Source organism: Myotis yumanensis, unplaced genomic scaffold, assembly GCF_028538775.1.
Source record: "Myotis yumanensis isolate MYYU_CA2020_CCGP unplaced genomic scaffold, mMyoYum1.0.hap1 SCAF_12, whole genome shotgun sequence".
Lineage (NCBI taxonomy): Eukaryota > Metazoa > Chordata > Mammalia > Chiroptera > Vespertilionidae > Myotis > Myotis yumanensis.
The window spans coordinates 2,649,100-2,673,975 of NW_027223763.1; the positions used below are offsets into that span (position 1 = coordinate 2,649,100).

At 63.8% G+C, this 24,876-nt stretch overlaps 2 protein-coding genes across 6 annotated transcripts in view; one reads left to right on the forward strand and one right to left on the reverse strand.

The window, feature by feature from the left end:
- Positions 1-453: 453 nt before the first annotated feature.
- Positions 454-11,957, reverse strand: SPACA9 (sperm acrosome associated 9). Of its 4 annotated transcripts, none has more exons than XM_070430380.1 (5): positions 11,816-11,957; positions 8,052-8,228; positions 4,946-5,148; positions 4,296-4,443; positions 454-651 (listed from the first exon to the last, which is right to left on the reverse strand). In XM_070430380.1, exons 2-5 carry the CDS (start codon positions 8,193-8,195, stop codon positions 622-624), a joined length of 525 nt encoding a protein of 174 aa, XP_070286481.1. In that variant the 5' UTR covers positions 8,196-8,228; positions 11,816-11,957; the 3' UTR covers positions 454-621. The 4 variants fall into 4 exon arrangements, with proteins under 4 accessions (XP_070286481.1, XP_070286482.1, XP_070286479.1 ...); XM_070430381.1 differs by lacking the exon at positions 454-651 and adding an exon at positions 3,060-3,129; XM_070430378.1 differs by lacking the exon at positions 454-651 and having other exon boundaries at positions 3,264-4,443.
- Positions 11,958-12,600: 643 nt separating this feature from the next.
- The window catches only part of AK8 (adenylate kinase 8), a 51,917-nt gene continuing 39,641 nt past the window's right edge, over positions 12,601-24,876 (forward strand). For both annotated transcript variants that reach the window (XM_070430003.1, XM_070430004.1), the window contains exons 1-5: positions 12,601-12,703; positions 13,929-14,013; positions 16,752-16,801; positions 18,644-18,757; positions 20,409-20,477. In XM_070430003.1, the coding sequence (XP_070286104.1) occupies positions 12,620-12,703; positions 13,929-14,013; positions 16,752-16,801; positions 18,644-18,757; positions 20,409-20,477 (402 nt within the window). In that variant the 5' untranslated portion in view covers positions 12,601-12,619. The remainder of the gene's footprint in view (positions 12,704-13,928; positions 14,014-16,751; positions 16,802-18,643; positions 18,758-20,408; positions 20,478-24,876) is intronic.

Consider the following 24,876-nt stretch of genomic DNA (forward strand, 5'->3'; position numbering starts at 1 on the left):
TGGCTGGAGGGACACGGGACACCTGCCTGGGACAGTCAAGTACCTGCGCCCACAACTGCTTCGGCCTTGAAAGGAGTTGATGAAGGCAGAGGCGCGTTCTCCCCTTCCCCTCCTCTCCCTCCCCTTGCTCCCCTCTGCTCCCCTCCTCTCCCAGGGCCACAAAAATGTCCCTGCTCTGGCCCAGGGGCAGCTGGCCCGTTGGGAGGGTCTCCCAGGGACACCCTGAGAGTCTGCAGCGGGCGCTCTGGCTCAGGAGGCAGCCGGGCACGTGGCCCTAGGAAGGCCCAGGGATCGCTTCTGAGACGCCGTGGACCGCAGACACCTACGGAGGAGCAGACTGGCCGACCAGACCTAGTTCTGTGGCTCAGTCCTGATCCAGCGCGTGCGGCCGGCCTCCATGAGGAGGAAGGGTCTCGTCACTGCAAATGGGTTTTTTAAACTGACTGCTTTTAGTTAAATTTTAAAAGTCATCTCTTGTCAGAAGGGTTAAACCTTCCCGCCTCGATTAAAAGCATGTCACACAATCCGCATCTGACGCTGTCCACGTGAACTGCAGGAGCTGGAACAAGGCAGCGAGTGGTACTGGAATCCAAAGGGTTTGCTGTCCTCCTTAGGATGTTCTCAGACGTCAAGGCAGTTGCTTGTGTTTAACTGTGAACAAATAAAACTTTATCGTTTTGCACTACGCTGTGCTGCTGTGGAGGGACGCGGCCTCGGGGACTTGTCCAGACGTGAACCTCGGGATCTGGGTGGCGGTTACCCCGCGGCGGGGAGGAGGGTGCTGACAAGGTCCAGAGCTGACTTCAGTCTCTGTAAGATCCTTTTGTTCTGGCAAAAACAGCCACAAATCTTCAAAACCATCTGCCTCCAATTCAGGCCCTTTTCCCCAGAGTGGCCTGCGGGGGGTGTGTGTGGGGGTGTGACCTGAGCCATGGCTACCAGGAAACTCACCAGCAGGCGGCCTGCTGGGCAGCACTGGGTGCAGCCTGGAGTGTCCAGGGGGGGCACGCTGGCGTCCCTAACGGTTGGCTGGCACAGTGGGCTTAACGCAGCCCTTTGTGGAGTCCAGTGACACAGCCTGTCCAGCTGGCCTGCCACACCCGCCCTGTACCGGGGGGTGTGGGGGGAGGCAGACCCTGTACCGGGGGTGTGGGGGGAGGCAGACCCTGTACCGGGGGTGTGGGGGGAGGCAGACCCTGTACCGGGGGTGTGGGGGGAGGCAGACCCTGAACCGGGGGTGTGGGGGGAGGCAGACCCTGAACCGGGGGTGTGGGGGGAGGCAGACCCTGAACCGGGGGGTGTGGGGAGGCAGACCCTGAACCGGGGGTGTGGAGGCAGACCCTGTGCCGGGGGCGTGGGGGGAGGCAGACCCTGTACCGGGGGCGTGGGGGGAGGCAGACCCTGTACCGGGGGCTGTGGGGGGAGGCAGACCCTGTACCGGGGGCTGTGGGGGGAGGCAGACCCTGTACGGGGGCTGTGGGGGGGAGGCAGACCCTGTACCGGGGGGTGTGGGGGGAGGCAGACCCTGTACGGGGGGTGTGGGGGGGAGGCAGACCCTGTACCGGGGGTGTGGGGGGAGGCGGACCCTGTACCGGGAGGTGTGGGGGGAGGCGGACCCTGTACCGGGAGGTGTGGGGGGAGGCGGACCCTGTGCCGGGGGGTGTGGGGGGAGGCGGACCCTGTGCCGGGGGCTGTGGGGGGAGGCGGACCCTGTACCGGGGGTGTGGGGGGAGGCGGACCCTGTACCGGGGGTGTGGGGGGAGGCAGACCCTGTACGGGGGCTGTGGGGGGAGGCAGACCCTGTGCCGGGGGTGTGGGGGGAGGCAGACCCTGTACCGGGGGTGTGGGGGGAGGCAGACCCTGTACGGGGGGTGTGGGGGGAGGCAGACCCTGTACCGGGGGTGTGGGGGGAGGCAGACCCTGTACGGGGGGTGTGGGGGGAGGCAGACCCTGTACGGGGGGTGTGGGGGGAGGCAGACCCTGTACGGGGGGTGTGGGGGGAGGCAGACCCTGTACCGGGGGGTGTGGGGGGAGGCAGACCCTGTACCGGGGGGGTGTGGGGGGAGGCAGACCCTGTACGGGGGGTGTGGGGGGAGGCAGACCCTGTACGGGGGGTGTGGGGGGAGGCAGACCCTGTACCGGGGGTGTGGGGGGAGGCAGACCCTGTACCGGGGGGTGTGGGGGGAGGCAGACCCTGTACCGGGGGGTGTGGGGGGAGGCAGACCCTGTACCGGGGGGGTGTGGGGGGAGGCAGACCCTGTACCGGGGGCTGTGGGGGGGAGGCAGACCCTGTACCGGGGGCTGTGGGGGGAGGCAGACCCTGTACCGGGGGCTGTGGGGGGAGGCAGACCCTGTACCGGGGGCTGTGGGGGGAGGCAGACCCTGTACGGGGGGTGTGGGGGGAGGCAGACCCTGTACCGGGGGCTGTGGGGGGAGGCAGACCCTGTACGGGGGGTGTGGGGGGAGGCAGACCCTGTACCGGGGGTGTGGGGGGAGGCAGACCCTGTACGGGGGGTGTGGGGGGAGGCAGACCCTGTATCGGGGGTGTGGGGGGAGGCAGACCCTGTACGGGGGGTGTGGGGGGAGGCAGACCCTGTACCGGGGGTGTGGGGGGAGGCAGACCCTGTACCGGGGGTGTGGGGGGAGGTGGGCCTGTGCCTGGGGACGGAGGAGGTGGAAACTGCCTATAAACCTGGTTAGATTGGCCCTGGCCGTAGCATCTCTCACTGGGGATGAGCTGGGACAGGACCAGGGAAGCCGTCTGAGGTCGTGCCTCCACCCGCTGCCCCTGGAAAGGGCTGCTCTGAGTTCTAAGGGTGGAAGCAGCGCCCTTGAGAGGAGACTCGGGCGGCAGCTTTTCATTTTGTCTGGCGAGCACGGGCGTCCTTGCCGGAGGCGGGTCTCTAACACAGGGCGGCCGCCGGCCCCTGCGTCTCCGGCCGCCTGCTCTGTCCGGTGGCCGCTCTGCGAGCGGTTTCACTGGTGAGGCCACTGCCCAGTGTGCCTCTCAGGATAAAGGCGGTTTCCTTTAGGGGCAAACCCAGGAGATGAGCCAGGCACACGGAGGAGGAACACGTTTATTCTTGCCGGCAGCCCCAGGAAGCAAGAGCACAGAAGCTAAGTGGCCCCCTGCGGAGGAAAGGCCGCCGTCAGGGAGGCCTGTGGCCAGCTCGGCCTCGCTCAGGTGAGGACCAGGCACCGTCCTGCCGCAGCCAGGTCAGAGGCCCCCCCCCCCCCCCCCCCCCCCCCCACCGCTCCCAGGGAGGGGAGACGGCGGGCTCGTTCCCTCTGCGCTGTGGTCCAGAGGCCGGCAGCACTGCGGACACTCAGTGTGCCACCCCACAGCAGCCTGGGAGGTGGGGCAGCCCTGTCTCACCGGGAGCTGTGCCTGCCTCGTGTTCCTCAGCCGAGAGCTGGACCTGCAGCCCGGGGGCTGGCCGAGGGAGTGCGGGCAGCCAGAGCCCTGGCTGTTTCCTGGCCTCCCCGGGACCCCCCCCCCCACCCCCCACTCCAAGTGGGTCTCCTCTTCAGGGCACGGAGCCTGTCATCCAAGGCGTGGGACAGTTAGAGGTGAAGGCATGGGAGGGGCAAGGGTCTCAATCATACAGGTGTCCCCCCGAACGTATACACACTTTGAATAATTATTCATTCCAGTGGCTTAAATCTGAAAAGAAAGAAACCTCCATTGAGCCATCAGCTGGTAAATGTGTATGCAGCCCGTTCAGTGTGGCTCAGTGGTTGAGCGTCGACCTATGAACCAGGAGGTTCAATTCCGGTCAAGGGCACATGCCTGGGTTGCGGGCTCGATCTCCAGCGGGGGGCGTGCAAGAGGCAGCCGATCAATGATTCTCTCTCATAATGGATGTTTCTCTCTCTCTCTCTCTCTCTCCTTTATCTGAAATCAATAAAAAAAAATATATATTTTTTAAAGTGTGTATACATTTTTTGGGACACCCTCTATAATGGGCAGCCCCATGGGGTTAATGAGTGGCAGGGACTGTGAGTGCCCGTGACAATGGACCGACCGCTCGGGACTGTGAGTTGAGTGACAGCGCCCCTCGGCCGGGGCGGGCTGGGGTGGGGCTGGGCGAGGTCATTGGCTCTGGGTTACAGTTTCCCACCAGGGGGCCTCCAGGGGGGTTTTGAACATCCTTGGTCTACCCCCCCCCCCCGGGTTTGAGGCTGCCTTTTGTAAGTTGCCTACTGGGGTGTTTTGTAACGCGGGCCCGGGTGCCCGTGGCCTGGGCAGAAGGCACAGGGGCCGCCGGGCGTCCCGGCCTGTCGGGCCCACTCACGTGCTGCAGCGCTTTGCGGGGCAGCTTCTCCGAGTGGGCGATCCATTCTTTCATCAGGTCCAGGATGATGGGGATGAGGCTGACCACGCCCCCGTAGTGGTTCCTGGCCTCGTCACAGCTCAGGTGGTTCACCACGTCATGGGGGTACCTGCCGGGCCAAGGAGGCCTGTGAGCCCCCACTGCGGGGACTCCCCGCCCGGTGGCAAGCGCCTGCCTGCCCGGGGGCAGGGTGTTTGAGCCTGACCTCCCACCGCGTCGCCTGGGGAGGTGTTAGTCCTGTGCACGCTCCGGGTGGGGCTCCCTGTTCCCTGGACGCTGTGGGTCAGCAGGTTTGGGGACCCGGAGCCCCAGGTAGTCCTGGTGCGAAGGAGTTAGTAGGACCTGGACGAGGGGCTGTGGAACCTGCTCTGATAGCTGCAAACTACACTGTGTCCCCTGGAGCCTCCTGCCCGAGCCTCTCGACAGCTCCCTGAGGATTTGGGGCTCTGGGCCGTGGTTCCGGGGCTCAGAATGAGGGCCTCAAATTTCCCACCGGCTTCACCCATTCAGACTCAGCTGCCTCTCTACAGAGGACCCCCTCCCCCCGTCCCTGCCTGCCCCCTGCCCACAGGAGCACGCCCGGCCTCAGAACCGGGGCCTGAGGGACCTACTTGGCTCTCAGGCTGCTCAGGTCATTGCTTTGGCTCACGAAGGTCTTGCATTTGTCCAGGAAGTTGTTGGTGATCGGGGTGCCTGGGTGCAGGGTCTCGAAGCGCTGGCAGAGCGATCTCAGGTCCGTGCAGATGTCCAGGAACATGAGCAGGATGCGGCGGTCTGTGGAGTTGGTGCAGTAGTGCTCCGTGTAGCTCTGCACCTGCAGGGCAGCGCGTGAGCGAGGGCGGGCAGGAGCCCAGCTGCAGGGGAGTGAGGGCTGAGGATGGGCAGGAGCCTGATCCCGGGCTGCAGGGGAGTGAGGGCGGGCAGGAGCCTGATCCCGGGCTGCAGGGGAGTGAGGGCGGGCAGGAGCCCAGCTGCAGGGGGAGTGAGGGCGGACAGGAGCCCAGCTGCAGGGGGAGTGAGGGCGGGCAGGAGCCCGGCTGCTGCTTTTATGGGACAAGCATCCCGCAGCCCCTCGGCTCTCCCTGCTCCCAGAGCCACAGGGAGAGGCACCAACGTGTTGCATTGGAACGGACAGACACCATACAGAGCCCTTCGCTCAGGGCCCCGGCACCGGCAGCCTGTTTGCAGCCCCGGTTTCGTTCCTCCTCATCTAACCCCCACCTGGGCAGCTTTTAAATCCTCACTGAACAGCTGAGCGGTGGAGGCTCTGAGAGCGGGGGGAGGTGCCCGCACCAGGGCTCTGAGCTCGGCCTCACCAGCCCCGTGACCTAAGGCGACGCCCAAAGCTGAGGGCTGGTCCCGGCTTCTCACGCCACAGTCCCACTCAGGGCTGCTGGGCAGGCACCCGACTGACACCCTTTGCAGGTCTGTCCTGTGTCCAAGGCAGAGGGAGGGGCCGTCAGTCAGAGGAGCTGGGAGATGAGCCACCCGCCGGAGAAAGCTGGCCACCTCCCCACGGACAGTCCCCGAGCCCAGATGGACTACGTGGATGCAGACTAGGGAACCACCTCCAACGCTGGAGAGGAGCCGGCTCCATCCAGGTGGGACTCCCCACCCGGTTCTCGTCAAATGGTTCCCCCACTCGCCACGACCCCCCCCAGCACCCACAGTTCTCGGTCTAGACCGGCTTTCCTGTTGTTGCTCGAGGGGGTCTTCCTAAGTGTGGTAGCTTTGCAGGGCGGCACAGGCTTTGCCCCCACAGCCCAGGTCCCCGCACCTGCCCTGCACCTGCCCCACACCTGCTGCACCTGCCCCGCACCTGCCTCATACCTGCCCCACACCTACTGCAACTGCTGCACCTGCCCCATCCTGCCCCACACTTGCTACAACTGCTGCACCTGCCCTGCACCTGCCCTGCACCTGCCCCGCACCTGCCCCGCACCTGCCCCGCCCCGCACCTGCCCCACACCTGCTGCACCTGCCCCACACCTGCCTCATACCTGCCCCGCACCTGCCCCACACCTGCTTCACACCTGCTGCAACTGCTGCACCTGCCGCACACCTGCCCCACACCTGCCTCACACCTGCCCCACACCTGCCCCACACCTGCCTCACACCTGCCCCACACCTGCCTCACACCTGCTGCAACTGCTGCACCTGCCCCACACCTGCCCCACACCTGCCCCACACCTGCCCCGCACCTGCCCCACACCTGCTGCACCTGCCCCACACCTGCCTCATACCTGCCCCGCACCTGCCCCACACCTGCTTCACACCTGCTGCAACTGCTGCACCTGCCGCACACCTGCCGCATACCTGCCCCACACCTGCCTCACACCTGCCCCACACCTGCCCCACACCTGCCTCACACCTGGCCCACACCTGCCTCACACCTGCTGCAACTGCTGCACCTGCCGCACACCTGCCTCACACCTGCCCCACACCTGCCCCACACCTGCCCCACACCTGCCTCACACATGCCCCGCACCTGCCCGCACCTGCCCCGCACCTGCCCCGCACCTGCCCCAGAGCGGTGGGTGGTGGGCCATGGAGGAACCTGGTCTATGCGGTAACCACAGAGCAGCGTCACTGGCCGCCGCTGTGTGTGTCTACCCTGTGGAGGGCGGGGGTGAGGGTGAGGAGCCCACACATCAGGTGGAGGCTCAGATTGTGGGGCCACTTTTACCAAAAGCCTCCGCTGAGCCCCAGCCCAGGTGGGCCTCAGGTGCTGCTCCGCTGAGGGAAGCCCGCCCGGTGCCGGGATGCGGGCCTCTGAGGGACGGGCTGGAAGGACGTGGGGACAGGCGGGGTCTCGGAGGCACCCAGGCCTGGCTCAGCGTTGCTGGTGGGTGTGTCTAGGCCAGGGGGTGGGGACCTTTTTCCTGCCAAATGATCAACTTCAAAATGAGCTGCTCTATTTGGTCAAACAGTTCATTACCCACCCTCATGCCTGGGCCGGGCCAGACCAAAGGCCGTCTCAGGCCCCTACGGCCAGTGGGCCCGGTGGTCCCCACCCCTGGTCTGGGTCACGTGTGTGTTCATTTTCCGTAGGGTTACGTTTTTTTCAAGTTAAAGAACCGGGAGAAATATTTACAAAAATTAGGGGGAAAACTGACTTAAGGGGTGCTGCCAGGAGGGGGTGCTGTTCTCCATGGGGGGAGTGGGGGAGGGGATGGAGGGTCTGGGTGTGTGTTCCTGACACTGAGGCTCAAGCCACAACTTCCCAGCAGCTCACTGGTGCTGAGGCCCCGAGTCCGCCGGTCCACGCACACAGGGAGACACGGGCTAAATGAAAACGCCCTGTGCCGGGCCCAGTGGAGCCGGCAGCTGGACCCTACCCGTCTGCCCCTCAGTACGCGCCGTCCAGCCCGGGCCAGACGCTCGGACACAGGCTGGGTGTGTTCCGAGGGCCATCTCATGACGTCCGCAGAAACGGAGGCACAGAGAGGCCCCTGGTCACCGAGGAGGCCTGGGCAGAGCGGGGACGAAGCCCTGGTTGCTGAGCCTTGAGCCCACCGTTGTACCCACTGTTCTAGTCGCCCCACCCCTGAGGCTCGTCCCCCCAGCCAGGATCCCAGGCCTGCTGCTGGCCTGAGCTTCCCGTCTCGGCCTCGGTGTTTCTCATGGTTCCAGCGAGGCCCGCCCGGTGCTGCCCAGGAATCTCTGGGCCTGGCAGGTGCCCGGGCCCCGCCCGCCCCGCCCCGCCCCGCAGGCCACCTGCTCGATGCTGGCGATGGGCTTGATCTTGTCGTGGGCGTTCTCCCGGCAGTGCTCCAGCGCCGCCACGAAGGTGAACTGCTGCTGCTGGAACAGCTTGTACTTCTGCTCGATGCTGCGCAGCGACTCCTTCGCCTCGTTCATGGTCCTCCGGGGGCTCCCTTCAGGCCCGGGAGTCTGGGAGGAAGAGTGAGCGCTGAGGGCCGGGCTGCAGGTGCAGGCCCTCCTGGGGGAGCCCTCCCGGGGCTCCCGCATCCTGGGGGGCAGGGGCTGCTGTCACCCCCATTTTGCAGAGAAGGGAGTGAGCCCCTCCCATGCCAGCCCCCCCCCCCCACCCCCCCACGAGAGAGCTGAGCCCGACCCAAGCCCGTGTATCTCGCAAGGACACATTCTTTGCCATGAAGTGTGGCTTTCTTCCCTCCCTGTGGGCGAGAACGTCTCCGGTCCTGTCTCTCCAGACCGAGTTTCACACACACACATACACCTGCGGGCACACACACACACGCTCACGCACGAACACAAACATACCCGCACATGCACACACGCTCAGCCCCCAGTGCCTCCCCGTGGTGTCAGCAAAAGCTGGGATCGGGCATTGCCCCAGCGTGAGACGTCTCAGCCCGTCAGCTTGGACCGGGCTGTTTGCAGTGGGCCAGGCAGGGAGGGCCAGCCTGGCTGAGACTTCCCAGCTCTGGGCGTGGGGCAGGGCCCTGCCCTCCCTGCTGGCCCCTCCTCCCTGCCTCACCCCAACCCCCCATTGGGAGGGGATGGGAGGGGAGTGCTCGCTGGGTGCCTAGGTCCCTGGCTGGGCCAGGCGTCCGCAGCTCCTCCACAGTCTGCTCTGGGAGCAGAAAGGCTGTGGTGGGCTCTGCCCTCCGTGACGCCATCATTTTGCTGAGCACACGCCGCATGCTCCAGCTCACAGACCTGTGGGATGTCAGTTGGAAGGGGCCTCAGCAGATCAACTCCCCTTACTTCCGGGGGTGGGGGGATACTGACACCCAGGATGTCACAGCAAACTTGCTCCACAGACCCCCTCCCCTCCCCCCTCCCCAGGCTCCAGGCTGCCCGAGGGCTGAGCAGCATCCTCGAAGCTGCCAGGGCACCTGGGGCACCAGCACACCTGGAGCCCAGGCCTGCATGCGCCCCAGGTGAGCAGGAGGCTGGGCCGGAGGCAGGTCCCAGCGAGAAGCTACAGGGAAGGACAGGGCCAGGACACGTTCCAGGCTTCCTGGCAGGTCCCAGGAGAGGGGTGAGAGCAGGTTGGAGCTGGGGGGGTGGGGCTTATTGCTGGGTGTCCCTCAGCACCTGAGCCCAGGGCAGGGCTGGCGCCAGGGAGGGCATCTCTGTGGCAAGAGGAGATGGCGTCCTGATGAAAGGAAACGCAAGAACGGACAGAAGATGGCCTCTGTCGGGAGGGTGGGGGCCTCTGTCCGGGAGGGTGGGGGCCTCTGTCCGGGAGGGTGGGGGCCGTGAACCAGAGATCAGGAGGACGTGGAGGCAGCCAAGCCCTGGGCGGGAGCTGGACCGCAGCCAGGCCACCATCAAGGAGCCGCGCCAGAGGGGACCCTGACAATGGCGCCGTAAACCCGAGGGGGTCCCTGAAAGTATAACGGGGCGCACTTCAGCGGCAGCGGCTGAGTCTGCCCCGGGAGCCATAGCGCCTGTGTTGGCCAACAGAGCCGCGCAGCTCGCTGGGGACCGGCGGGCCCAGGGCCAGGCCACCTCCTCCCCACCCAGCACTGCCCCATTGAGCGGGCACAGGTGGGGAGCCGATGGTGGGGACGCAGTGGGGGCCCCCTGTGTGCTGACCGCCTGCTGCATCCCGCCCAGATACGCCACCCCACACCTGGAGGCAGCCCTGCGGGTCCCGGTGTGCCTCCCCCGGCCTCAGGCTCACCAGGGCCTGGCCTAGTGCGGGGGGGTGGGCAGGCGGGCTCAGTGAGTGGGGAGTGGCTTAGGTTAGGGCGCAGTAAAGAGAAGGGGAAGCCGGGAGCAGGAGGGGTGGCAGAACCAGGGGCTACACCGCCTGCACAGGGGCGTGTTCGAGAGGAGCTGGGGCAGGGCAGGTGCTGGCCCGTACGCAGAGCCTGGATGGCTCGCCCCATCCTCCTAGGGCCGCAGGTTGCTTGGTGCGGCTCTAGAACCCTGGGCGGGCCCAACCTCAAGTCCTCACCACGGCCCTGTGCACAGGGCCCCCAGTTATGCCCCCCCCAGCAGATGATGAAGCTGAGGTCATGCCAGAACCCCCCCACGCCTCTGCCTGACCTTATAACGTCTGGGCTCTTAACTTGAATGTCTCCCTCCTTCCCTCCGAAACGGTCCATAGAGACAAACGTGCCCGACATGAGAGTGACTGTGGCAGGGGGTACAGGGGGTGCAACCAAGGGCCTGAAGTGCTGCCTGAGCCCTCCTGGGGATCCTGCTTCCACTCCCATCGCTGTTCCCTGTTCCTCATTCCAAAGCAGTGAGGACTGGCATGGGGGCCGCCCGGTTCGCCTGGCTCCCTGCCACTCCCCTGGGGCTGCCAAGTCCTCCAGGGATACAGCACTGCCTCGGCTGGTGGCCCCCAGAGCCCCCGAGAGCAAAACTGACGGGGTTCTTGATCCTAGTGGCTGGTGACACGCGCGCCCGGAATGTCGCGAGAAGAGCTGTAATAAGCTATCCAAAGTGATCGCCCTTGAACGGGAGTCGCTGCCGCCAAATTAGTTGGGATGAAAGGCACGGGGTGCAGACACTTCTCGGTCTGGGGGAGGTGGGAGGGAAAAGTGATTACCCAATAGGTTTCTGGCTTTAATTGATTTGTATTTTCCCAGGCTGCTAAGGAAGATTACATCGAGGTAGGAAAAGCGCCTGGGGCTTAAAATAAATGAGGAGGAAGGCGCGTCATTTCAGAAATGTCCAGGAAGCAAACCCAACCTCGGGTGCAAATTGCAGGCTTGGTTCTTGCACCTTTGTTCGGGGGCTGTCTTTGCCGTTGGGTTTGACAAGCCCCCGAGGTTTGCACGCTTTGAGGAAGCCGTTCTGAGGGGGAGGGGGGAGGCGGGACTCAGCCCCGCACAGTTCTCCGGGCCGGTGACTGGTGGCAAAGGCTTCGGCTTCGGCTAGGAGGCAGGACACCTAGTTCCAACCCTGGCTCTGCCCTTGATGAACAAGTGACCCTGGCCGACAATGGCCCCCTTCCCGGGCCTCAGTTTACCCAGCCATAAAGCGAGGGGATTTGGGTCGGAGGCTCTGCAAGGGGCTTTTGGAGCCTAGTGGTCAGTGGAAGGGGAATTGACTTGCCCCAAATCACACAGCCAGCGACTGCTCGCCATTCTCATCCTCCAAAGTCTCGTGTGCAAAATGGGAATGAAAGTACCCATTCCTCAGGGTTGTGCCAGACGAGATGAGATCATGCTAACAGTAGCCCCTGTGTAGTGTGCCCTGACCAGACGCCAGTCACTGCCTAACACTTCAGATATATTAGCTCCTGGGATCCTCCCAACACCCCCACTTCATCGGGAAGGAAAGCGAGGCACGGGGCAAGCTCCGCAGCTGTAAGAGTGCCCGCGGGATTTGAACTCGGGGCAATCTGGACTGACTAGGCCACGCGCCCTCTCCACAATGAGCACACACTGCGGCGGCGCGCACAGAGCGCAGAAGGGCAGCAAGAGCTAGAGCTGCCAATTCAGGGCTGCGTCCCAAGCCTGCTGGTCCCGCCCCACTGGGATGGACACGACCCCCACGACGCCGCACCCCTTTCCCCTCCCCGGTTTCCGAACCTGGGGCTGTAGCCTCTGCTTGTCTACAGCGGCCTTCACTCACAGAACGCCCCGAAGCTGGAGTGCCTTCGTGGGTGCCTGGGGCCCGGGAGAAGCGGGAGGCCCGTCGCAGGACGTGGAGGGTCGTGGGGTGCAGGGTGGGGAGGGCGCAGTGAGAAGGGGCGGGGCCACGGCCAGATTGTTACCGCGGGTGCCATAGCAATCGGGTCACGTGGCCTCTCGCCCCGCCTCCGGAGGGGGCGGCGGGGTCTCCAGGCCTCAGAAGCTGCGGGTTGGGCGGAGGGTTTCCAGCGGGATCCTTGCCCTCCAGTCGGCCCCATGGATTCTCTTCCCTCTTCAAATCCCCTCCCCTAGCTCTGCTCTCCGTTTTAAAGATGGGGAAACTGAGGCCAGAGAGCCTAACGCCCGGGCCCGGGAGGGTAGGATCCGCTTTGGTTCATAATGTGCACAGACACCAAAACCAGGCGGAGCGCACGGAGCTCACAACCAGGAACCAGAAGCAGGATCCGCTTCTGCCGTCGGGGTGCGGTCCGGGTCCCAGCACAGGGGGGTGCACCGGGCGCCCCTCTGCTCCTCGGAGGCCACAGCGGAAGCGACCCGAGGGGCCCGCTGCGACGCGCAGATGGGGGGGCGCGGCCCGGCGGGGAAGCACCTGGGGGAGCGCGAGTCCAGCCCGCGGCGCGCGCCGATGACGTTGCTGGCGTCCCTCGCGACGGCGGTCACTAGGGAGCAGCGCGCGTGGATGACGTCATGAGGCGGCGCCCCTAGCAACGGTGGTTCTTAGGGAGCGGCCGACGTGGCAGCATGGACGCGACCACCGGCCCGCACCGCATCCCCCCGGAAATGCCCCAGTACGGGGAGAGGCACCACGTCTTCGAGATGATGCAGGTGACTCGGGGGGCCGCGTGTGTTACTCACGAGGTTTCCCCACTTGCGGAATCTGACTCCTGGGCTGCCGTGACCCCGGGGGATACCGCGGTCTGAAGACACCCCACCCCGCGGACCCCGGGGGCAGAAAAGGGGCGAGCCACCCCGACCAGGGTTGGCTCCTGGCTCTGGCAGCCGGCTGGGTGGCCTGGAGCAGTCCCTGTCCTAGCCCCCCATCTGTCAAAGGCGGGGTTAGCAGGGGTGAGCTCCAGAGGGCCCGCCCGTGCAGTGGTGTTTCTGAGCTGGGGCGCCCGCTCACAGTGGCATGCCCATGCCCGTGCCCGTGCCCATGCCCATGCCCACGCCCATGCCCACGCTCACGCCCCGAGATGGCCGCCTCCTGGGACAGCAGCGCTTCCCACCTGCCCTTCCTCCTCAGGACCAGTTCCTGGCTGAGCCCAAGCTCCTCCTGGGCGCCCTCCCTGTGTGACCCTAGTCCCCAGCGTGTGCTGCAGGTGACCCTTCTGCACCTGCTGGAGGTCCAGCCACACCGACTCTGAGGGCCAAGGGGCCGCTGAGCCCGCTCCAGAGCCTTTGTCTGCTCCGCTGGGTCTGCCCACCCCCAGGGGCCCCTTTGCGATGACGCCTGTGGTCATTTGAACCTCGACCTGCACACAGGAGAGCAGAGCTCAGACTGTGAACCCGAGTCTTCATCTCTCCAGCGAGCCTGTGCTTCCTTTGGAAAGTGTCAACTGATGGGGGGGGCGGGGGGGGGGGGAGAGGGAGAGGGGGAGGGAGAGGCCAGGCTGTCCAGGACTGTGGAGGTAGTTGACAGGTGAATACTCTGTCCCACCTGGAGGGTATGTTGGCTGAGCTGAGGGCTGAGGCAGCCTGTTCCAAGCCGAGGGAGCAGCCCTGGCCGTGGCTCGTGAGCATGAAAACAAAGAAGGGTCTGCAAAGCACAGAAGGACGAGGCGGGGGGTCCTGGGACCGACTGAGCCAGGGGCGTGGTCCCTCCACAGCAGCACCCACACAGCCCCTCCCTCGTGTCTGCTCACATGGACCCAAGCAGCCGCCATCAGGGCAGGGGCGGGGTCCCAGGCCGAAGGCGGATTGGTGGGTGCAGTGGCGAGACCAGGCCTCCCGGCCTTTATCCATGGTGACCAGGGTGCTGGGCCACCTGAGCTGGGGGCTGGGGGCGCCCCTGCAGGGGTTAACTTCCTGGGTGTCTGCCCTGCACCCACAGAGCATGCTGGAGCAGCTTCTGATCCACCAGCCCAAGGATCCCCTCCAGTTCATGATCGAGCACTTGCATCGAAACAACGACCTCGGTGAGCACGCGGGGCCCCTCCCTGCGCCCCCCACCCCCTCTCCCCCCCAGCAGCTGGGAGCCGCTCTGTCCTCTGGTGTCTGAAGAAGGGCCTGAACTGGGGGGGGGGTGGGGGTGGGGGGGGCTTGGACCACTGGGGCTGGTGGTGAATTGAAAAATTCCCTCATTTCTTCGGGAGCACAACTAGCAATTCTCTCATGGGGTCATTAAAGGAAACACCTTGGCGTGGCCCAGGGATCCCGTGATCCATGCTCTCCCGCGCCCCAGCCGATGGCGCCCGCGGGTAAAGCTCTGTGATCGCTTGTCAGGTGTAAGTGTGGCGTCTGGTCTACCTAGACAGGCAGCACTCAGGGTCACTGTTTGCCTCACGGTCTCCTGATGGGCGCCCCTTAGTGAGTTCCAGAGCTCCCCACGCCGTGGCCCGGGTGCAGGTCGGCTGGACCCACGGCCAGAGCTCGGACCGGGGCGTGGGGAGGAGAGGCTCCGCCCGCGGGTCCATCTGCCAGGAGCGGGAGGACCAGTCTGTCCCGTGTGGCTGTCAGGGGAAGTGGAGCAGGCTGCTTTGCAGGAGCCGGCCCAGCGGCATAGCGCTTGGGCAGCCTCTGGGGGAGGCCCTCGATGCCTGTGGAGGGGCTCAGAGGCTCAGATGAGAAAGGACTCTGTGTAGCTTAAAAAAAAAAAAAAAAAAGGAAGAGAGCCCTAGCCAGTTTGGCTCAGTGGATAGAGCGTCGGCCTGCGGTCTGAAGGGTTCTATTCCGGTCAGGGCACATGCCCGGGTTGCGGGCTCGATCCCCAGTGTGGGGTGTGCAGGAGGCAGCTGATCAATGATTCTCATCATTGATGTTTCTATCTCTCTCACCCTCTCCCTTCCTCTCTGACATCAATAAAACAAATTTTTAAAAAATGAAAGAGAAAGGAGACGCCAGGCCCGTGAGCCGGGCACACCGGTCCTCCCACGAGCTCTGCCCGCAGGTGCCGGGCTGGCTGCGGAGCTCCGAGTGAGGACCCTCGCAGACCTTGGCCGGCGGTTCTGGTTCCGAGAGCCCAGCGGCCTTTTCTGAGCCTCCCGCTGGGCAGGACTGAGCACTGACGTTGACTGTGAGCTCGGTGCCAGGAGCACCCCTTCAGCTGCCCACTGTGCCTCCCTGCCTTCCCGCCTCGGCCACGAAGCCTCGGGTCTCCGTTCACACAGGCGGGAGGTCCACCTGGGCCAGTAGTCAGGTTGTCCCGCCTCCTCCCAGCCACGGAGCGGCCTGTGTTCCCTGGAAGCCGCTCTCACCCTCTGCTTCCCCGGTGGCTGGTTCGGAGGGAGGAGGCTCCGGACTCGCCCAGTGATGAGCACGCGGCGGGCAGCCGCCTCACCGGGACCAGCAGCTCCGGGACAAAGCGGGCGTTTAGAGTAGCCCTGGGCGACACGGCTGCCCGAGAAGGCGATGGTGTGAGCTGAGCTGAGGAGCGTGCGCTGCGTTGCTTAGCAGGCGTTTGCCCGGGAAAGCCGGAGGAGCCCGCCCCCGAGGGCTTTCTGGTGAATTTAAATGGTCTCCTCGTTAAGCCTCCTGCTTAAGCCTCGATGGGCCGATGGGCGCAGAGGACGAGAGCCTTTGATTCCGTTTGAAGTGGTTGGAAGCAGTTGGTTGCCCGTGGCCGCCCGCAGCCTGTGTGACGTGTTGATAAATAATTACTCACCAGCAGGGCGTTAGGTTTAAGCAGCTGAAGTTAAGCAGGTAAATGTGCGTGAGAACCTGGGCGGGGAGGCTGTGGCTGTTCCCTTCTAGGCATTTCCACCGATGAGAAAGGACTCTGGGTGCCACTTACGGGTCTGAGCCCTGTCGCTTTGTCGAGATGAACGTGTGACTTGGGAGTCCACCCGTCCCCCAAATGCTCCTGTCGGGCTGCGTCCCCCTTCTCCGCGGGTTCTGCAGGCCCTGAGCCTGCTGGGTCTGGCCCAGGGTCCGAGGACTTGGGGGGAGGCCTGTGGCCAGAGCTCTGGTTAAGCGGCAGCCAGGAGAGGGGTGCACGGGCCAGACCACACCCCGCCTGCACCTCCTCTGGCTCTGGCAAGCAGGCCCTCTCCCACGGTCCCACGGCTCCAATGCACAAGGCCCTCCCCCTTGGCCAACCCTCCCCCCTTGGCCACCCTCCCCCCTTGGCTACCCTCCCCCACACCTGTCGTGGCACCCCAGCTCCACTGTCCCTCAGCAGCTCACCTGACACCCTGTCCCCACAGCCACCTCATTTCCAGGGCGGGGGGGCAGGGGGGCGGTGCTCTGAGGTCACTGGTCAGGTGAACCCAGATCGGGGTGCATTCTGGGAGGTGCTCTCCCTGGTGGCCCTGCAGGGCCTGGTTCCTGGGTGATAGTGGGGGCACGTCCGGGGCAGCCCCAGAGCCCACGTTCCAGCCACGGCTGCAGTGTCTGGTGTCCGGCCAGTCAGTGCTGTGTCCCCCCACCCCGCCCTGCCCCATGCTGCATTGCTCCTGGGGGGGGGAGGCGGTGGCCCTGCCTGGCTCCTCCTGTGCAGGATTCTGCCAACCTCGCAGCCCTCGGACTCAGGGCATCTGCTTCCTGCCGCTCATGCACAGAGAATGTTCTCTGGCGGGAACCGCGGTTACAAACGCGTGTCATCTGCAGAAAACGAAACCCGGGAGCAGGGATAAACGCTGTGCACCTGGCGTCGGCGGGCGGGAGGCCGCTCTGTCGCACGTGCACACACGCGGTGACGCGCACCTTCCTCCCGCAGTGCCGAAGATCGTGATCCTGGGCCCGCCCGCCTCGGGGAAGACAACCATCGTGAGTGTGTCCCCTGCGTGTGCGACACGGTAACAGCCCCAAAGCGGGACGAGGCTGCGCTCAGCGACTTCCGTCCTCCCCCGTCTCCGGCTTCTGACTTACTGTAAATCAGAAGACGCCTTGATCGATAAGCCCAATTAATTTGGAGTCTTTTATTATTACGCTCGCGCTGGCGGGCTCAGAGTACAGTGTCACTGTCAAATTCTGGGCCCCAAATAGAGGAAGTCTTTCCTATTTATACTTTTTTTCAGCTCTTTGTCTCCCAAATTTGGAACGAGACTTCCGGGCCTTCTGAGGAAGGGCCTGCGCGCTGGGAAGGGGCCGTGAGACCACATCTCCGGGCCTGGCCTGGCGCCAGCACTGACAGCTCTGTCTGGGACACGGTTGACGGCCTCTCTGGATGGGAGTTGTCTTATTTTCCCCCATTATTTAAGCAAGCAAATGCTTACAGAAGCCAGAATAGCAGGGTTAAAATTTTAAACAGCAGTTTTTACCCAAGGTGGAGGTTACTGTGCTTCAATTCTTTTTTATTCTAAAATATATTTTTATTGATTTCAGAGAGGAAGGGAGAGGGAGAGAGATGGAAACATCAGTGATGAGAGAGAATCATCCATCGGCGGCCTCCTGCACGCCCCACACTGGGGATCGCGCCCACAGCCTGTCCATAAGACTCCGACGCTCAACCAGCTGAGCCCCACCGGCCAGGTCGCCTCGCAGCACCAGGCCCCGCACTCTGTTCTCACCTGACAGCGTCTGCTGGGGAGGCCCAGGCCTCCTGGAGAGCGCCCCCGAGGCCATGCTGAGGCCGGGGGTGGCCTCTGCACTGGCTGGGCTCCCCGAGCCGTGTTGGAGCCAGTGGCGGCCGGGCGTGAGGGCTCCTTGGGCCGAGGGCCTTTGTCCCCGAGACGGTCGCCACTGCCCCGGCTCTGGCTCTGCTCTGAGCACAGGGAGCGTTGACGCAGCATCTGTGACTCGAGCAGAGACCTTCCGTCAGGCCCCGCCCCTCCCTGAGGTGGGCAGGCCCACAGCGCCTAGCTGCCCCACCCCCTATGGGGGGACACAGCACCTCTCTTCACAATGAGGTGACATCCAGTAAAATCCAGGCAGAGGCCCCCAAGGGCTGTCTGCTGACGCCTCACCGCGTTTCCTGCGTGCGGAGCGAGAGGGTCAGGTTCATGCCTCCGATGCCAACATGGCCAGGGGGCGGCTTGGCGTTGAGAGCCTTCTATGCGTTATTACCCCTCAGGACTCACTCTCCCCTGCATCTGTAGTAGCTGTGAATGAGCCTACACACTCATGGGACAGAAGAGGCCGCCTCCCCGTCCCTAAGAAAAAGCCAGCCTCGCCCTGGCTGGTGTGGCTCAGTGGGTAGAGCGCCAGCCTGCTGACTGGAGGGTCCCCTGCGTTCGATTCCGGTCAAGGTCACATGCTCGGGTTTCGGGCTCGGTCCCCAGTGTGGGGCGTGCAGGAGGCAGCCGACCAGTGATTCTCTCTCCTCACTGATGTTTCCATCTCTCTGTCCCTCTCTGCAATCAACAAGAAAGAGAAGTCAGCATCGAGTGTGCCCGCCCGCATTTAGGGCCCATCTCCGTTCCCTGTCTCTAGGTCACAGCTCATGGCCCACAGGCTACGGGCTCCGCCATGGTCAGCCAGCAGCAGGGGGAAGGGGTTTGGCTCCTGAGCAGGTGGGGCGGCTGGAGGTGCCGCTGGGGTTGTCTCCCCGAGCCTCCTGTAGAGACAGTGACGCCCCCCTGTGGCCAGGCTGTGCTCACGGAACAGGGGAGGGCCTGGGCGTGTCCTGGGGTTCCCTCCATTACGGCTATCGGCTTCCGCTTCCTTCAGGCCATGTGGCTCGCCAAGCACCTGAAGACCAACCTCCTCACCATGGACAGCCTGCTGGCCATGGACCACTCGGAGCTGGCCGAAGGGGCCCGGAGGCACTACGAGAGGAAGAGGGTAGGGCCACCCCCCACAGAGCGCTGTCTAACTGCTCAGTCCCAGGCTTCATGCCCCATGGCCTGCCTGGCACTCAGGGGGAGCAAGTGATGCCCCCTCCCTGGCCCTGTGCCCTCCCTGCCCCTGCCCCCGTGCCCTCACCCTGCCCTTCCCTGCCCCTGCCCTTGTGCCCTCCCCTGCCCCCTGCCCCTGCCCCCCTGCCCCCTGCCCCCTGCCCCTGCCCCCCTGCCCTCCCCTGCCCCTGCCCCTGCCCCTGTGCCTTCCCCTGCCCCTGCCCCCCTGTCCCCTGCCCCTGCCCCTGTGCCTTCCCCTGCCCCTGCCCCTGCCCCCCTGCCCCCTGCCCCTGCCCCCCTGCCCTCCCCTGCCCCCTGCCACCCTGCCCCCATGGTCCTGCAGGAGCCAGAGTGTGGGGTTACAGCTTGAGGGCCGCCAACGTTGGGAGTAGGAAGATGGTTTTAGAAAGAAAGTGGAATCTCACTTTCCACAGGAGACAAGCTTGGTGGGGGGGTGGGGGGGAAGTGGGGGAAGGGGCTTATTTCCAGGGGAAGATGCTTTTGGGTGTAAAGTTCATTGGAGAGAGGAGGGCGGTTAGGAAATTCCTCCGGGGATTCCTTAGGCTGATGGTCAGCACATTTCAGGCCACACGGCCTGCTTCCAGGGTGCCTTGTTGGGGTTCTCTGGCCGGCAGCCCGGGTACAGGGGAGATGAGAGGCAAGGACGTGGGGGCGGGTCAGGGAGGACAATCGTCTCAGGGGCTGCAGGAAGGGGTGCAAGCAGCCTTGCTAGTGGCCTGGTCGCAGGTGGCGCCCGCCGGGCCTGGTGGCCTGCTGTTTGGAGCCGGCACAGCCCCTTTGAAAGGAGCTGCTGGGTGCGGCCGCGTCACGTCACTGAGTGAGCGGCAGGAGGAGGGGCCCGGGGCTGTCCCTGGGCTGTGACCGCGGGGGCTTCGCTGGGCCCCATCGGTGTGTCCCTGGTTCTCCTAGAAGAGCCAGGCGCTGGGGCTCGGGCGGGAGAGCCTGGCGGCTCCGGAAGGGGGCCTGGTTCCCGCAGGCAGCTCGGCGGGGTGTGGAGAAGGCCCCGAGCCCCGCTCAGCTCTGTGACACATCAAAGCTGGCATCTGGACAGCACCCGGCGGGGGGCACCCAGGAGGGGCCCGCTCAGAATCAGCAGCCCATCCCCTGCTGCGCAGACTGGGGGGCCACCGCGCCCCCCACCTGTCGCCTTTCAGCTCCTGTTCTTTGATTGCACAGTTCCCCCCACCCCCAAGCGTCCCTGTGTCGCACGCATCCCTACCTGTTTGAACGGATGGGTGTTGTCAGGGAGGGAGATGGGTCCCTGGAAGCGGGCCTCAGATGTCAGCTGGCCCTGCCTGGGGACGGAGGGGACGGAGGGGACGGAGGGTCAGGAGAGGGTAGGAGGGGCGATGCTCCCTGCCCCCCGACCCCCGCCAGCCTGGGAAGTGCCGAGAGAGCTGGGGATACGGGCAGTGGCGGAAACAGCCCCCCTCCCAGCAGCTCCTCCGGGGGCTCAGAGTCTTGAGTTTGCTGAAGATGCCGGGTCTGCAGGCCTGGCCCTCGGGCCAGCACAGCCCCTGGGAGCCTGGGCCCTGGCCCACCAGCTGCGCCCTCACTCCCCTGTGCTCCTTCCTCAGTCGGTGCCCAGCATGCTGCTCGTCAGACTGGTCCAGGAGCGCCTGCTCCAGGATGACTGCATCAGCCGGGTGAGAGCCCATGGGGGCTGGCGCTGGGGGAAGGGGGGTGGCGGGTGGTCACCAGGTGGAGGGAGGGCGAGGGCGAGGGCGAGGGTCCCATCCCGGAGTGGAGATGACCGGGGGCTGTGGCCAAACTGGAGCTCGGGGAGGGTCAGGCCGTGGACGTGGGTTTCACCTTGGATGGAGGGAAAACGACAAGGCGGAATCTGGGGTGCCCATCAGCCCACCACGGGGTCACGGGGGGCCTTTAATGAAAGGACAGTGTGGACGTGGGGCGGGGGTAGATGAGGCAACCAGCCAGCGCCGATGACGCAATCTGAGGGCAGAGCACAGGGAGCGGACACGCTGGACCGGGAGGGGCAGTGGGGTCTGGGGGCACCCCAAACTCTGAGGTGGGGCTGAGCCCTCAACCTGAGGAATCGGGTGCCGCCTCTGAGTAGATGGAGTCGGAGTGGAGTTGAATTGTACGACAGACACCAGCTGGTGTCCCAGGACATCCCCTCGCGCCCCCCCCCCCCCACACACACACACTGGAATTGGTGACCAAAACCGATTTCGGTACCACAGGGTCCTGGCCCGGTGCCCCGCGGGTACCGGGACGACTGTGGGCGTGTCGCGCTCACTCGTTGCCTCTGGGACCCATCAGTGACCAAACTTGCTTGTTTAAGATGCGTTTCCTTTCTGGCTGATGAAGTGTCTCCTTTTTCCTCTTGTGTGTGTGGGGAAACCACGTACTATTTCAGGAGGAAAAAGGGCTGCGTGCGAGCCCGCCCTGACGCGTCCCGGATCTGACTCGGAGCCGAGTGAGTCTGATTGATGAGTCAGCTGCCGGCCCCAGGGACCCCCTAGAGTCTGCAGCTGGAGCCCGGAGCTGGATGGGCCGTCCTTCGGGAACTGCAGGGGAGCTCGCCCTGGTCTTTGGAGGAGAGGGGAGGAGACGCGGGCAACGTATCAAAGAGGCGGAGGGCCCGGAGGGCAGGAGTCTTGCCGTGGAAATTGCTAATTGCGCTTTAATGGTAGTCAGGAGAGAGGGAAGGCCAGGATCACAGAGCTGCGCGCTGCCTGCCTGCACCAGGCCGAGCTCTGCTGGCCTCGCCAGCTCCCCGGCCGGCTGGCTGCTCCGCGTTCCTTTTTTCTCACCCGTGACATCTGCTCGGCGCGTGTCCCTCCTGTGATCCGCACCCTCAGCGGTGCGGACCCCCAGCTCTGCGCCGGCGCGCGGTGCCCCGAGCAGCCGGGCCTTTGATGTGTGATAAAACAGAACCAGGCCACGGGGGTGTGGCGGGCGGGCGCGGGCCTCGGAATATCAATTAACCTGCTCTGACAGCCTCGGCGGAGCCAGCGGCCAGCGTGTTGCAGAAGTGGCGGCCGGCCGGATGCTGTGTTCTCATTAGGGCCTGGCTGATGCGTCCGCACCCAGCTCTCGCGGAGGTCAGACCCTGCGACCTCGGGGCCACCCTGATCAGGCCCGTTGTGGCAGGGCCAGCTGCTGCCTACCGACTTACGGCGTCTTGCTTTGCCAGATTGTGCAGCCATGAACTTGCTCTCGGCCAAAATTGCTGTTTCTTCTCAAAAGAACAGCCCACCGCCCTAGCTGGTGTGGCTCAGTGGATAGAGCATTGGCCTGCAGACTGAAGGGTCCCGGGTTCGATTCCAGAAAGGGCACATGTCTGGGTTGCCGGCTTGATCCCTGGTATTTTTTGGTGGGGGGGGGGGGGCATGCAGAAGGCAGCCAATCAATGATTCTCTCTCATCATTGATGTTTCTCTCTCTCTCTCTCTCTCCCTTCCTCTCTGAAATCAATAAAAATATATTTTAAAAAAGCAAAAGGGCCGAAACCGGTTTGGCTCTGCGGACTGAAAGGTCTCAGGTTCGATTCCGGTCAAGGGCATGTACCTGGGTTGCGGGCACATCCCCAGTAGGAGATGTGCAGGAGGCAGCTGATCGATGTTTCTCTCTCATCGATGTTTCTAACTCTCTATCTCTCTCCCTTCCTCCCTGTGAAAAATCAATAAAATATTTTTTTAAAAAAAAGCAAAAGGGAAGGAAAAACAGCCCACAGTCTGGACGGTGGCAGGACCCTGTGTGGACACAGGCGTCCGGGAAAGACTTCTCCGAGGGCTCGGCCTGGGCTCCCACCTAAGAAGCCGGGACCCGCGCTGCCCGACGCAGGGCCTGGGTTCCTGGGCCCGTGCGGGCCGAAGGGTGGCGTGGTGACTCCCCCATCGAGGCGGGCTGCCCCAGGGGGTGTGAGGTAGCCCTGGGGGGTCCCTCGGGGGCCTGTTTCTAGCACCTTGGATTCTGGGAGCGCGGCTGGCCGGGATTCGCCTGAGCCCCACCTCCTCGGGCTCGGAGCCTTAGATCCGCTGGAGTGATGCGCAGGGAGCCCGGCTAATTAGGGAGCTGCTCCTCACTTTGCTGCACTTTCCCGTGTAATTGGAAGTCGGTGAGAGCGACTCCCCCAAATAGTTCTAAAAGCTGCGGACCACATACTGACATCAGCTGTGGATTCGAGGGGCGAGATGCTAATGATGGCTCTGCAATGCAATATTAAACGCAGGGGCCGTCCCCGCGGAGCCCAGCGAGGTCGGAGCGCCTGCCTCCCTTCAGCGTCTGAAATGGACTCGAAGCGCCGGCGCCAGCCCCGGTCCCTCCCTCCAGATAAAGGGGAAAAGGGTCTGAATGTAGCCGAAGCTCAGGAAACCGGGGCTGGGCGTCCGGCTGCGAGGGGCTCAGAGGGTCCCCGTCTTGGCGGGCTCGCTGCTGCGGATGCTTCCGTTTCCGAGAGCCCAGCCTCGCGCCCTCTGCCTCTAACAAGGACTTGAGGGAGCCAACGGCTGTGAAAAATATCTTTTCGCACTTCTGCTTCGTTAGTTAGAAACCAGGGGTCCCACGGCCGTGCGTTTTCCTGCATAATTTAAGAAATTAGCGGGAGCATGCCTGGGTTTCCCAGCCCGCCCTACTCTGCAGATTTGTTTAGCTTTTCTTTAAAACTGTCACCTGAGGCTGTTGGAACCTAAATATTTTAATATTGAGGAAAGCCAGGCTTGCTTGTTTGTTTGTTTGAGAAAGACATTGCTGCCCAGCCGGCGTGGCTCAGTGGTTGAGCGTTGAGGAGGTCAGGGTTCGATTCCCGGTCAGGGCACATGCCTGGGTTGTGGGCTCGCCCCCCCACCCCCCGCGGTGTGGGGCATGCAGGGGGCAGCCAATCAATGGTTCTCTCATCATTGATGTCTCTCTCTCTCTCTTCCTCTCTGAAATCAATGAAAAATACTTTAAAAAAGAAAAACATTGCTTGACCCATCCACCCAGGGTCCTGGGAGTCAGGTGCTGAGGGTAATGAGCGACCTTGAGTCTGACCTTACCCCACCTGTCCGCCCTCTGACCTTAATCAGCCCAGTTCTCATAATGACCGAGAGGGAGGGGTGTGTGGCAGCGGGTGTCCCCTTCTGAGAGCCAGTGTCGGAACCCCGCCTGACCCGCTGCAGAAAGAAGACCTGAAGCTATCTGTGGCCTCATTTCACTCTTGCAAATGTATCTGGCTGTGCAGTTAGAAGCACTAAGGTGTGTGTATGCACATATATGTGTGTGTGCGTGTGCATGCGTGCATGTATGTGTGTGAGTGTGTGTGCATGTGTGTATGTATGTGTGTCTGTGTGTGAGTGTGAATGTGTGTGGGCGCACATGTGTGTATATGTGAGTGCGTGTGTGTGTGTGTGAGAGAGAGAGAGAGAGAGAGAGAGAGAGAGACGGCTCCCGGGCCTTGGAAAGACTTTAGAAACTGTTTAATGTTGATATTGCTGAGGGACACACAACCATGAGCGCCCACAGGAAGATGGTGATCTGTAAAAATGTCGCTGCTTCAGAAATTAGCCGACACAGTTAACGTTACTACGCAAGCCTAGGAGAATTTCCGTTTTGGAACTTGACGAAAAGTTGTTGCGGCGTACCCGGAAGAACAAATTATTTTTTGGGGAAAAGAGGAGGGAGGAGGAACGTGTCCTGCGAGAGAGAGCTAAGTTATAAGCAGCGATGATTTCAGCGGCGAGGACGGCACAGGCCGCTACAGGCCGGCAGGGGCCAGGCCAGCTTCCGACCAGCGTGCGGACTGCGATGCCAGTGGCATCAGAGGGACAGGGGCAGGCGCTGCAGGGACCAGGCCGGGCTGGCGGGTGAGCCGCAAGAAGACAATGCGACCGCAGCCTCGCGTCATTTCCAAAATAAAAAGGGGCTCCACTCGGTACTTGACCGGAAAGGCGAAAAGCGCCGGAGGACACAGTTTGGACGCAGGTGACGCTTCTCAGCTTTTGCACACGTCCGCGCGGCGCTGGAATCAAAGAGGAAAGGGATTGATTCGGCCAAAAACGTGTGTGAGAGACAGCACCACACACGGGATGAAAAGCCGAAG